At 28.0% G+C, this 13,678-nt stretch overlaps 1 protein-coding gene across 2 annotated transcripts; it reads right to left on the reverse strand.

Annotated features, from left to right (window-relative positions):
* Nucleotides 1-2,763: 2,763 nt before the first annotated feature.
* On the reverse strand, nucleotides 2,764-12,308 carry LOC100205949 (rhomboid-related protein 4). 2 transcript variants are annotated; one of them, XM_065803578.1, is made up of 4 exons: nucleotides 11,881-12,288; nucleotides 11,565-11,651; nucleotides 5,038-5,097; nucleotides 2,764-3,230 (listed from the first exon to the last, which is right to left on the reverse strand). In XM_065803578.1, exons 1-4 carry the CDS (start codon nucleotides 11,960-11,962, stop codon nucleotides 2,857-2,859), a joined length of 603 nt encoding a protein of 200 aa, XP_065659650.1. In that variant the 5' UTR covers nucleotides 11,963-12,288; the 3' UTR covers nucleotides 2,764-2,856. The 2 variants fall into 2 exon arrangements, with proteins under 2 accessions (XP_065659650.1, XP_065659649.1); XM_065803577.1 differs by having other exon boundaries at nucleotides 11,565-12,308.
* Nucleotides 12,309-13,678: the final 1,370 nt, after the last annotated feature.

The raw sequence follows: 13,678 nt of genomic DNA on the forward strand, positions 1-13,678 counted from the left end.
TTGGCTTCCAGAAGCAACATTCAACCGAACACGCAATTCTTGATCTTATAAATAATATAAATGACTCCTTTGAAAACAAAAAATACGTCCTTGGAGTCTTTGTTAGTTTATCTAAGGCATTTGACACGGTAGATTGCGCTATCTTAATTAGGAAAATGGAAAAATATGGGATAAAAGGTGTTGCACTAAGCTGGTTCAAAAATTTTTTACTAGACAGAAAACAATGCGTTATTGCTCATGGAAAAAAAATTTCAAAATTACTCAAAATAAAATGCGGTGTCCCCCAAGGTTCCATTCTTGCACCTCTTTTGTTTTTAATATGCATAAACAATCTTCCTAAAGCCTCAAGTAAATTGGATTTCATAATGTTCGCGGACGACACCAATTTATTTTATGCATCCTCATCAATTACATAACTTTATGAAACTACAAATGCTGAACTTGAAAAAATAAACAGTTGGTTAAAATCTAACAAATTATCGCTAAACACAGAAAAAACCAAATACATTCTTTTTCATTCTAACCTTAAAAAAATACCACCCGATGATTTACCTTCGCTAAATATAGATACTAAAGAAATAGAGAGAACCCAAGCAACTAAATTTCTTGGGATACTTATTGATGAGAACATCTCATGGAAATCACATATAGATATATTAAATACCAAAATATCAAAAACATTGATATCCTCTACAAAGCTAGTTCTATACTGTCTCCTGATAATTTAAAGTTTCTATACTTCTCGTTTATACAAAGCTACTACATATACGCTAATGGAGCACTCATAGATCCAAACTAACCACACTATATCGAAAACAAAAACATGCTGCAAGAATAGTTTTTAATAAGGATAGACTCTCGCATGCTGAGCCACTTTTAAAAAATTTGAAAGCATTAAATGTATATAAAATCAATATATTCCAAAATTTGTTATTTATGCTCAAATATAAACTTGGACTTGTTCCTTCTTACTTTTCAAAGAATTTTTTCCAAAATAGCAAAATTAGATACCATACCAGAGGAACGGGAAATTCAACGTACCTTTTAAAAAAACTAATCTCTCGCACTTTTCCATTTCGTACCGTGGTCCTTATCTATATAACAAATTAATATCAAAAAATGCTCAACTGGAAAAATCGAATAACTTAAATACTCTAAAAACGTTATTAAAAGATCTCATTTTAAACACTAACAACTTTATGAATTTTTATTAACCCAAAAAACTCTAAATAACTCAAAAAACTCTAAATAACTCAAAAGCAACAGCAATAACAAAACACAAAAGCAAATAATAGGCTTATTTATCAACACTTGAACGACTATGTATTACCTATTTAGCAAATCGTGTACCTACTTTTATTAATGTGTATTGAAATAAAATTAAAAAATTAAAAACTACTTTTTGTATGCTTTCTTTGTTTTTTGCATTTTGGATTTTTATTCTCATTCTGCCGAAAACCGATAACATTTTTTTGTTTTTTTAAAAAAAATATATGTATAAACTTATTTTAAATAAAAGCATCCATAAATATTAGTAACGCAAGCGGTTTCTTGATGACAAGACCGTCGGTCTTCTGCAAGTTTTTCGCGTTCTTTGAAGTAATTTCTAATACTTTACAGTTTTACATTACATATTTTTTTGTATAACGTAACTTTGTAATTATTATTATTATTATTTTTTTAATTTTACTTACTCTGTAAAGATTCTATTATATTTTACGAATTTGTAAGGATTAAAGAACAAAAAAATTGAATTAAAAAAAAAAAAAGTTTTATATCAGATTAAAAATCAAGTAATCATTTTCATTGCACTACAAGTGAGATAATTGTTTGATTTTACAAGTTGTAGTTAGTTTATGATAAATAAGCTAGAAATTTAGGTTAAATAGTAGTATTAGCTTAAAGAGTAGTATTAGTTTAAAATGTAGCATTAGCTTTAAAAGTAGTACAAGCTTAAAGAGTAGTATTAGTTTAAAGCGTTATTGTTCTTTTTCTTTATATTTATCTTATATTTGTCTATAATTTTATTTATGCTGGAGCTTTATTTGGATTTTTTTATTTTTTTTATTTATGCTTGGAGTTTTTTGTTATAAGGTTTCAAAGACTTGAAGCTTTTGATTTGTTTTTATTATAAAATAATTATATTTAAAAAAATGATTCTTTTTTATTCCTTTATTTCATTGGTTTTAACTTTGTCATTTTTTTATTTTAGTTTGCCTACTGTTGAAATATGATTTTAATTTAGTAAACTTCCATGAATTTAAGTTTACTTTATTAATCATTCACCAACAGTTAAGGAAAAATTGAATTCAACTCAATAGGAGTAATTGTCCTAGACGGACGGATAGGACAAACTTACAAATTAATAAAATGATCTAACTTGGAGTTATTTACTCTAAGTTAGATCATTTAAAATACGCGGTAAAGAAAAAAAATGTCGATTACTCAAAATTAAAGTTTTCGTCTGCTTCTCACAGCGATATATAAGTCATGTAAGCATATTAAATTCTAGTTAATTATATTGAAACAGCTGTTTAAAGATGCGCATTTGACCGCAAGTCAAATTATTAATTTAAGTTATTATTCAAGTTACTTTAATTAAATTGTTTATTCGTGTTCTGTAAAAAAATTCTAACCCACCATTTTATTAAGACACCACTACCCGTTTATTAGATTTGGACTGAAACTTCGCATCCCCCTCCTCCTTGTATTAAGCACCAGAGAGTACAGCATAAAACTTTTATTAAAAAAAAACAACTGGAATCCTGGACAATTTATAGCTTTTTCTCAAATTTTTTATGAAATAAATTTATTTGCATTAGCAATTTTATAAAATAAGAAACGTTATTAAAATAATTATTTATTTTTTTGCTTCTCAAACTTTCTTAATCTTGCTTCTCTAACATTAATGTTTAAAGAACTTTTATTAGTGGCAATCGAGTCAGGCGGCATATCATGTGAAGTCAAATTTGTTGAAGAAAAATTATACTCATCAGATGGGTAGGGCAAGTCTCTATTACTATTATCAAATGTTTCAAAGAATGGGGCGGTTGGCTGTATATTTGATGAGCTCTGTACATTCCATCCATATGAAGGTGGATTTTGATAACTAGATGGAGGTTGAGGACTTTGAAAGTTGAAATCTTTCAAACTATTTTGTATAGCTCTTTGAAGGTCTTCATCTTCATCGTTTCGTATTGTATTTTGAATGTTTTCATAGTTTGCCGTGTCTAAAAGATTTAAAAGAACTTAAAAACAACTCAAAATTAATTTGTATTTATTTAAAGGTTAAACGAGCGAACATCACGCCATTCATAGCGTACTACTTGTGTATAAAATAAGCAATTATGTGACACATGATTGCTATGAGCAAGTATCATCCTATCCATAACTGCAATGAAATAGCATCACACCTTTTATGTAAAAGGTGTGCAATTTACATGGAGAAGTAAATAAATTATTACAGTTATTGTAGAAGCTCACACAAAACTGAAAAAGATTTCAATGTTTTATAAAAGATTATTAAAGTTTTCAATGTTTTATAAAAGATTATTAAAGCTTTCAATGTTTTATAAACTTTTTCAATGAAAATATATATTCAAAATATATATACAAGACAAAAACTCAGAAAGATATTTTTTTGTGAACGCCAGAAAATTTTTTTTATAAATGAGATGATTATGTGGTTATAATAAAAATCATATAACAAATATTTATCAAAATGTTACAACAGTACTAAAAAAAACTTCTCTATCTTGATGAATTACAAGTTTAAAAAAGTCCTATCCTAAATTCAAGATTAGTTTTTATGATGCATTGTAAAGCTGAACAGTTTTTATTTGTTTTTTATTGGTGCATTACACTTCAACGCTTTAGAAAACTACGTTTAAAAAATGATAAAAACATGTAATTTCTTCCTATTATGGTTAAAAAAACAAAGCATGAAGTTTTTACTTAAGACAAAATAGAGATAAACTAATTCCGTCAAAAACTTTTCCGACATTTTATTTTATTGATTTCAGTTTAGCTCAAAAAATCAATAATTTTTTGTGATTAACCTGTATAATTTTGGAACTTCTTGAGCAAAAATTCAAATGGATTCCAAATATCATTGTTAACTCAAATTTTGGCGTTTATTAAATTACTATTAGTTATCATCACAACATTTTATATTGGAGTAGAAAAAATGCCTTGTTTATCTAATTTTATTTTCAAATTTTGATTATGGTGTTGAAATGAGGTATGTTAACTTAACTTTCCTTTTGTTTGTTTTTTTTATTGGCTTTTAAATCTAAATCTAGAGGTATTGTGTAAGAATTACTTTTTAGCCCTCAAATATTAAACACAGTAAAGATATTTCTGTGTTTAATATTTGAGGGCTAAATAATATTTTTTACAAAACACGCATAAAACTATTTAAATCTAGCGGTGGGATGGGGGGGGGGGACTTAATAAGCTTATGGTGGGTGGGAAATTTTTCCAAACATTAATAACCCCCCCCCTTTTTTTTTTATTAGGGACTCGAGAGTAACATACTTGTTAAAATAAAAATTGAAAGCAAAGGTATACGCAGCCAAAAAAAGGCTATTGTCAAATCTTTTTGTCAATAAAAAAAGTTAATTACAGGCCTTTACACAAAAATAACTTAAATTAAAGATCTACTCTGAGATCTTCATACTGAACTTTCTAAAAACATCATGCCATTTATTTTTTTTACCAATATCCTGTCATATATATTACCTATTTTATACACTGTATTCTTAATGTATTGGTATTTGGGATTGGTAACATGGAATGGAATTTCACCAGAAGAACAAAACAAAAATTTAGGATCTCAATAATCAAATTCCATGGAAATCAGCATAAAGGTACATAATATTAATGGGTGAACAACAGATAATTAATAACGAAAAACAATTAGAACAATAGACAAAACTAAAAAAACATTTAAAATCAATAAAAACTAAAACAAAAAGATTTATTAGGCTGCTGTATTTTTAACATAAAATAAATAACACATTAAAAAAATAAACAAACTTGTTCTTGTAGAAGTACTTCTGTATTCATACTGAGGTGAACTCTGGGTAAAATATTTCCCTATAATAATAAAGCAATCATATATGTTAGACTAAATATGTACTGAGATATACTTAAACAGAAACAATCATTTGTTTATCTATTTAAACAAAAGAAAATATTTTCAGCACTTTATAACAATTTAATATTTGATTGTAAAATCAAAAAAATTTATTTTATAATAAATTTATATAAATCTTGCCTTCCTACCTCCTAGAATCTGGCATCAACATGGCATCTGTCAATTCTATTTAATTAAACTCTTAAAGTATCCTTCAGATTACTGTGAAAATAGTATTTCCACTAAAATTAGCTTAAATTACATTAAACCTACACATTGAAACCATAACATTAATGACGCAAGTATATTAAATTTTATCACTTTTTAAAAAACCACAAAAATTACAACTTTAATGAATAACCATTTTTATTTCTTTTTTTTCTTTTTTTTTATATTTATATATATTTTTTATTTTTTATCGGAAGTAAGAGTTAATTCTGGAAGACGAAGGGTAGATGACTCATCGAGTACATTACCATTCATAAATATAAGAAGATGTAGATTATTGTGATATCAATTAGCTGAAAAATTTTTTATATCTGAGTTAAAGTTCACCAGCCACTGAGAGCCGCATGCTGCAGCAAAAGCGAGATTCTTTTCAAATGCCCTTCAGAATCAGAAAGCAATCAGAGAGTGTTGGCTTCTTATCAAGACAAAGATAAATGGTAGTATCATCAGCGAACAATGCCACCTTAGATGTGAGAATTTCTGGGAGATGGTTAATGCAAATTTAAAAAAGTATAGGACCAAGGATAAAATCTTGAAAAACCCATGAAATTACAGGAAATAAAGAAGAGTGCTGCCCCTCGATGACAATTTTTATATTATGATTGGTTAAGAAGGATTCAATAATCTTCAAGATATTACCTGATACACTGTAAGAAGAGAGCTCATGGAGAAGACCACCGTAGGCGGCTGAATAAGTGTGAATTACATAATTGCAAACTGGCATAAGTGCAAAGCGTTGCAAAAACTGGCATAGGTGCAAACTGGCATATGTGCAAAGTGGCATAAGTGCACCAAAAGAATTTGCAAAGATTAGCATAAGTGCAAATCAGTTGCAAAAAATGGAATAAGTGCAAATCAGGATAAGTGTGAACTGGCATAAGTGTGCCAAAAGAATTTGCAAACATAGGTATAAGAGCGAAATGACATTTCGCACATATGCCAATGTTTGCAAATTTATTTGGCACACATATGCCAATTCGCACTTATTCCAGTTTTTGCAACTACTTCGCACTTATGCCAACTCGCACTTATTGTTTGCAAATTCTTTTGGGGCACTTATGCTAGTTTGCACTTGTACCAGTCAAATACAAATGTCAAGCAAATGGGTCAACCTGTTTGTCAGCTATATCAGGTAGGATGTGATTAGTAAAATCAAGAGATGAGAATGATGAAAAGTTCTTCGCAAATAATTCAGCAATGTCTTTCGGTGAGGTAACCAAATCTGAACCATGCAAGAGAAGAGAATAAAAGATTTGCTCGTACTATGGACCGTGTTAAAGATTCTCCAGATGTCTTGGGGCTTAATTTTTGATATGAAATACAAGATTTCATGAACTGAGAGAGCAGGCTTTGACATTAGAAAAAACCTTTTTACAATGGTTTATAGCAATAGTAAACAGATGTTTTTAAAGATAGATATGGAAGTGCTTATGATTAAAAATTGCAGCATGAAAAAAATCACAGAAAGAGTCCCGTTAGCTTTAAGGCAGTTGTAAGAGGTACAATGATAGGAGGATTCTGATGATGAAGAAGGATGAGATAATAGTTTTAAAGAGATCAAACCATAATCAGAAGTACCTAATGGCAAATGTGGAGAAACTGAGCACTGACTAGGATCAGAAAAAAGACATTAACTGAGCAGAGAGGGTAAATAATCCGGATTGTCTGGAAAGCAAGTTAGAAAGTTGACTGTTTGTGTTAGAGATTGAGAAAGGCAAAAGTTGTGGGCCTTAACACCTGCTGAGTCACTGACACTAGAGCCAAGCCATTCAGCGTGATGAACATTAAAATCACCGAACATTCAACAAATTTAAACAACAACATTAGCTGAAGGATAAAATTTTTGAATATAAAAATCCAGCAGCCAAGAATGCTCATTTGGACTCCATGTTGGCCATATAGATAGTATATATGTTTTTTTAAAGTCTTGTCATGTCTTATGCCACCACTTTCAAATAACAACATTTCTTTTTGAATTTTAGAAGTTATATTTTCTACCTTTAAATATATTGCATCGAAATAAAACAAAAAAGACTTCTTAATACACAATTAAGAAGTCTTTTTATTTTTATTTAATTTTTATGACTAATAATCTGTTGTTGTTTTTCTTGACTTGTATCAAATCTGATGATTTTAAAACCTTGATTTTCTGCAAAGTCTTCATATTAGGCTAATTTATTAACTCTAAAATTCTTCTAGTTGACTTTCTTTTAAAGTTCTCGTTTGTTAAGATTTATTTTCCTTATTATTTATTTTTTTCTGTAGTCTTGCTAAGCCTTTTCTGAAAATATCAAAATGTCAAAACATTTATATCTTAATGTCAAAACATGCACCAAACTTAATATGTCAAAACATCCAACTACATATGACCAAGTTATCAAAACAAAATATTTTATCCATGGAAAGGCAAGATATACAACTTCGCTAACTTTCTGGGAACTATGTTAAGGCTTGTTTAGTAAAAGATTTCTAATTCTAATTGCAAAGACAATCCCATAAAATTATTAAAGCAACAAAAAATCCAACTATATGTAACAAATATTTTTGTGTATATATGCATATATATGTGTGTGTGTATATATATATATATATATATATATATATATATATATATATATATATATATATATATATATCAAATTTATTGACAGGCTCAGGGCCCAATATAATAAATATACAATGGGTAAAATAAAGTGAATTAGAATAAAACAAAACCCAAGAAAAAAATAATAAATAATAATAATAATAATAATAATAATAATAAAGATAAGAAATTAAAGTGTTATAAATATAACTCAGCTCTCCATTTAAATATCTTTAAACGAGGTTCTCATTATTCTGCAGCAGTAAGAGTGAGGAGTATTGTTGCTTGCGAATAACAACATTAAGTGAATGGGCATCATGTTTCACTAATAATTCACTAGCACTATTCCATGGTGGCTTGTTTAATATCAAGTGAAGTGCATTATTATATGCAACACATTGGCAATGGAATGAGTCTTTTCTCCAAAGATATCACAACTGACATCTATAGATTGGGGTGCAAAAGGCATTAACCAACATGATCTTTGTTTGTATTTGTGTAGAGCTGAACTTTCTACGGATGAGGTTAGCTTTAGCATACATAGAACACACGTGTTTTAAAATATCTTTGTCATCCTACATATCGTTTGAGATCAAGTGACCCAGGTATTTATATTGACTAGTGTATATGAGAACCATGCCAGATAATGTGAAACAAGAGCTATTTATAAGGGGTTTATAAATTTCAAAAAACATTATTTGAGACTTAATATTGTTATAAACTATATCATGTTTCACAACATAACTGGAGCATAAGTCAAGTAAGATCTGGAGACCTTTGGCTGAGGGTGCACACAGGACAATATCATCAGCATCAAGAAGATGGTTAACAAGAGAAGGACCCAACCAACAGCCTATGGTAGTTTTATTGAGTAAAACACTAAGATCGTATATATATATATATATTAAATAGAAGAGGAGACAGTACACCTCCTTGTCGCACTCCATTACTGATATTAAATGTTTTGGATAATATTCCACCCCAAAGGATCTGAGCTGTTTGACCAACATACCAGACAATGAGTAAGCGTAAAGTTACACCAGAGATAATTTTAGATTTTTTGTAAATAACGTATCAAAGCAAACTCTATCAAAGGCTTTACTAATGTCAATAAATGCCACATGCATATTTGAGCCATGTGATAGGCAAAAATTTAAAATATCTTTTAAAATAAGAACTGGCATAAAAGTGCTATGGTTTTTCTTAAATCTGAATTGGTTGGGAGTCCCAGTGAAACTTCCATTAATGCGTGAGACAAAAATATGTTCCAAATCTTGGAGAAAATTGTCACCAAAGCAATTGGACAATAATTGCTGATGTATCCATGGCAAAGTATGGAGGAAAAATACAAAAACAAAATATTAAAGTAATTTGGGCTAGCAAAGAGATAATGCTCCAACTGAAGTCCAAAATGGTCAGCTGCTTTTCCACAGGACATATGATTTATGATAGATTGGACTTCATCAGGAGTGACAAGATAGGCTTCATCTTTAAGAAGATTACAGTGTTTTCTATAAAGTTATCATTTATATTGCATGTTGGCTTGACTGAGTTGAACAGGATGGAATAGTTATTATACCACATGTGGCATACATTATCAGGACCTGAGGCAGAGTCAATAGAAGGTTAAAGACTACATTTATCGTTGCAAATACAAGTCACGATAGACCAGAAACTGGTATAGTTCTTATTTGCTAAACTGTTTGCCAGCTTTTCTGTTTTTATAGTATCTTCTTTTTTTTTGCATAAACAAATGGCATATTTATATAAGGTTCTTAAATTTTTAAAAAGATTGAAGATTAGACCAAATTTTGGTTTATTATAGCTACGCCATAAACAGAATGCATCTTTAGCAGCCTTATGAGCATCTTTTACATAATCTGTCCAACCTGTCATAGGTTGTTTTCTATTTAAACTTGATTTAGAATAATTAAGACACATTGAGTAAGACACTCATTCAGGAGATTGTACAGGTGGTTAATCTGTTTAACATGCTCATGTGAGTTACAATGTACATTACTACAGTTAATTACTTCAAACTGACCCATGTTAATTGAAGACACTAAGTTAAACACAGTGGAAGTATACTCTTTTATCATAATGGTCGACAAAGCATTAAAATTTATTTAAGGAGATCTTGTTGAAGTAGGGTGAGCAGTACAGGAAGAAGATATATTAATTTTAAACGAGATATCAAACGCTAAAGGTAAATGATCAGATGAACTAGTTGACTGAATTATTTTGAAGTTATTAACATTGCATAGATTTGGGAGACAAGGCAGTGATCAATCCAAGAAGAGGTGCTCCATGCTACACTAACAAAGGTAAAGGAATCATGTGGAAGACAATATCAGCTGTAACAAGATGTTCATCTGTACAAAAATCAACTAGGAGACTACTACATGGAAACTGAAATCTTGGATCACAATTAAAGTCAACAGTAATAACAAATTTACCATTTAAATCTGAAATAAGAGCTGAAAGACTATATATATATATATATATAAATAAATAAATAAATAAATATATATATATATATATATATATATATATAAATATATATATATATATATATATATATATATATATATATATATATATACACACACACACACACACACACACACACACACATACATAGATGTGTGTGTGTGTGTGTGTGTGTGTGTGTGTGTGTGTGTGTGTGTGTGTGTGTGTGTGTGTGTGTGTGTGTGTGTGTGTGTGTGTGTGTGTGTGTGTGTGTGTGTGTGTGTAATAAATATATTTTGTTAGACTATAAACTTTGATACTAAAAATTTAAAAGTGAAATTTTAAGCAATTTTTTTAAACATCCAGCTTCATTTTTTGTCCATATTTGACTATGAAATAAAAAATTATCAACAAAGAAAAAAAGTAATGCTTGGGTCACAAGCAACCTATGTTATACATTTACAGTTTGAATGTTGTTGTTGAACAATCAAAAATCTCAATAAAAAAAAGATTTAGAGAAAAGCAGTTTTTGTTAATTGAAAAAACTTTTTTCATTAAATTAACTGATATTGCATCATGATTTTATAATAAAATTGTAAAATCAATTTCAACCGTAATAATATATTCCGCTTAGTGTTGTTGTTTCAAGACCTACCTTTTCATGTATCGGTCCTAATACAATTGTCTTACCTGTTTATATTTACTAATCAAATGACCTAAAATGGTTTATATAAAAGTACAACAAAAAAGTTACAGGAAGCTGTGTTTGTTTACATAAACACAACTTATAGCTTACAGGGTAGCTTATCTTACAGGGCTGCAAAAATAAAGTAAAATAATATAAACAGTAAAAGAAAATATATATATTATTAATTAAGTAATAAAAACTTTCAAACCAATATTATACTTTTGCAGGTTTTTTTAAAATGTTACATTTTGCGGTTTTAGCTAAATTTAAAGATTTTTAAAAATGTTTAAATTTAACTAATTTTCTCAAATATTTCATTTGGTTTTTTGCTTTCAGCTAAGTTGACTTATATATATATATATATATATATATATATATATATATATATATATATATATATATATATATATATATATATATATATATATATATATATAAAGATAGTATAAGTAAAATACCTTCTAAAAACTTAGTTAATGATTTCACAATCCATTTGAGAGGGCCAAAAATATACATAAGGCCAACCAAAATACCAGCCAAGTGACCTGTAAATGAAACATTAGGCACCATTATTTGAATCAAAACTAATTCTGCCCAACATGCATATCTAGAAGGAACCACAATTCCCATAACTGTCTCATTATCAATAGAGTTATGAGTTGTTAAAACTTTCAGGGCAAATATAACAGCTGAGAATCCTGCAGCACAACTATGTAAGTAAACATCGTTAGTAAAAATAAATGATAATATTGAATTTAATAACAGCATAACAACCTGTGTTAAAACTGAAAACAATGCTAACAAAACTAAGTATTGGCTTCTTTTCATATGTCTTTCTAAATTTCTTCCTTTCCATATAAATGACACCATGTTAAAGTATAAATGCATATCATCTAAGTGATAGAAAGAAGAATAAATCAATCGTTGCCATTCTCCCTTATGAAAAACATTGAAATTGCTTGTACATGCTTTTTCAACAGTTGACATAAATGGGAAAAGTTGAAGAAATACAGCAACATTAAGTACTAAAGTTGCTAAAGTAATAGGAGGAATATGATCCACACCAATTTGCAAGACTTGAGATCCCAAGAGCAACAATCCTAATCCTCCTCTTGTTTGCCTTCGTGACATCATGCAATATGTATATTTGTTTAACAATAGTAAAATAAATTAAATCTATCTATCAATATATATATATATATATATATATGTATATATATATGTATATATATATATCTATATATATATATATATATATATATATATATATATATATATATATATATATATATATATATATATATATATATATATATATATATATATATATATATATATATATATATATAGATATATATATATACATATATATATACATATATATATATAAAAATCTAATCCCGATTTTTTTGTTGCTCATAACCCCTCCTCCACTCCCGCCGGAGGGGAGGGGGCATTATTTATTTTAACTTTTTAATAATAACATATAATAAGTCTCATTTTTGCATAAGATGTCATAACATTTACGTTCAGCGGTTGTAAAGTAGCTTTAGTTATAATTTACATTATTACTATTATTATGTTGTATTAAATCTAACGGCTGTATTTTTGTAAAATCAATGAACTTGATATAATCTTCTTTTAATTAATTATTTCATTTTCTATTTTATTTACATATTTTAAACTGTTTAAAACAACTAGAATATTTAATTTTCTATAAATTTTTAACAGTAAAAAAAATTATTTAAAACTCTAACAAAACAATCTATAAATTTGAAACAGTTATAAAAAACTATTAAAAATGACGAAAACATTATCGTGATAAAATGTTAAAATTTAACATTTTCACGAAAACCCGCACAATCACAAACAAGAATGATAATTAAATTCGTATTAAGTAAGTTTTCTTATCTTAGTAAGCTTTTTTTTCAAATTCCCAAGATATTTCTATCTATTGCTTTTTCATTCAATGTATTTTTTAATAAAAGTTAGCGTTCACTTTTTTCATTCAATAAAATAAAGCGAAAGAAAAAAATGTGTCTAAATAATAGAATCTTTTACGATCTAATACTTTTTTTGATTGCTAATAGAAAAGTATTAGATCGTAATCGTAAATATTTTGATCGTTTTGTAATCGTTTCACTAGTTTAATGCTTAGAATTTTTTAGGATTTTTACTAACAAAAAATTATTTTTACTAAGGAAAAAATCATACGCCATTACAAGTTATTATTAAATATTTTAATTTTAAGGGGTTACAATGCGCTAAAATAAAATTAAAAGTTGTCACAATTTTCTTTCTCGCTTTCACTTTCTTCCAAATTCATACATGAAAACATTTGTTCTACTTTCGCATTAGTAAAAGGACAAATTAAAAATAGTTCAAAAATATCAAGAATATTTCGGCATTCTTTGACCAAATTTGATTTGGAAAAAACAATTTCCCAAATTTTCAAATAATACTTATTTTGATTGTTACTTATGATGGGAAACATGTATGCTTTTAAAATGATCCACTCATGAAGTATATTATTCAAATCACATCCTACACCAATTAAAAATTCAGAAAAATG

Source organism: Hydra vulgaris, chromosome 08 (assembly GCF_038396675.1).
Source record: "Hydra vulgaris chromosome 08, alternate assembly HydraT2T_AEP".
In the NCBI taxonomy this organism is placed as follows: Eukaryota; Metazoa; Cnidaria; class Hydrozoa; order Anthoathecata; family Hydridae; genus Hydra; species Hydra vulgaris.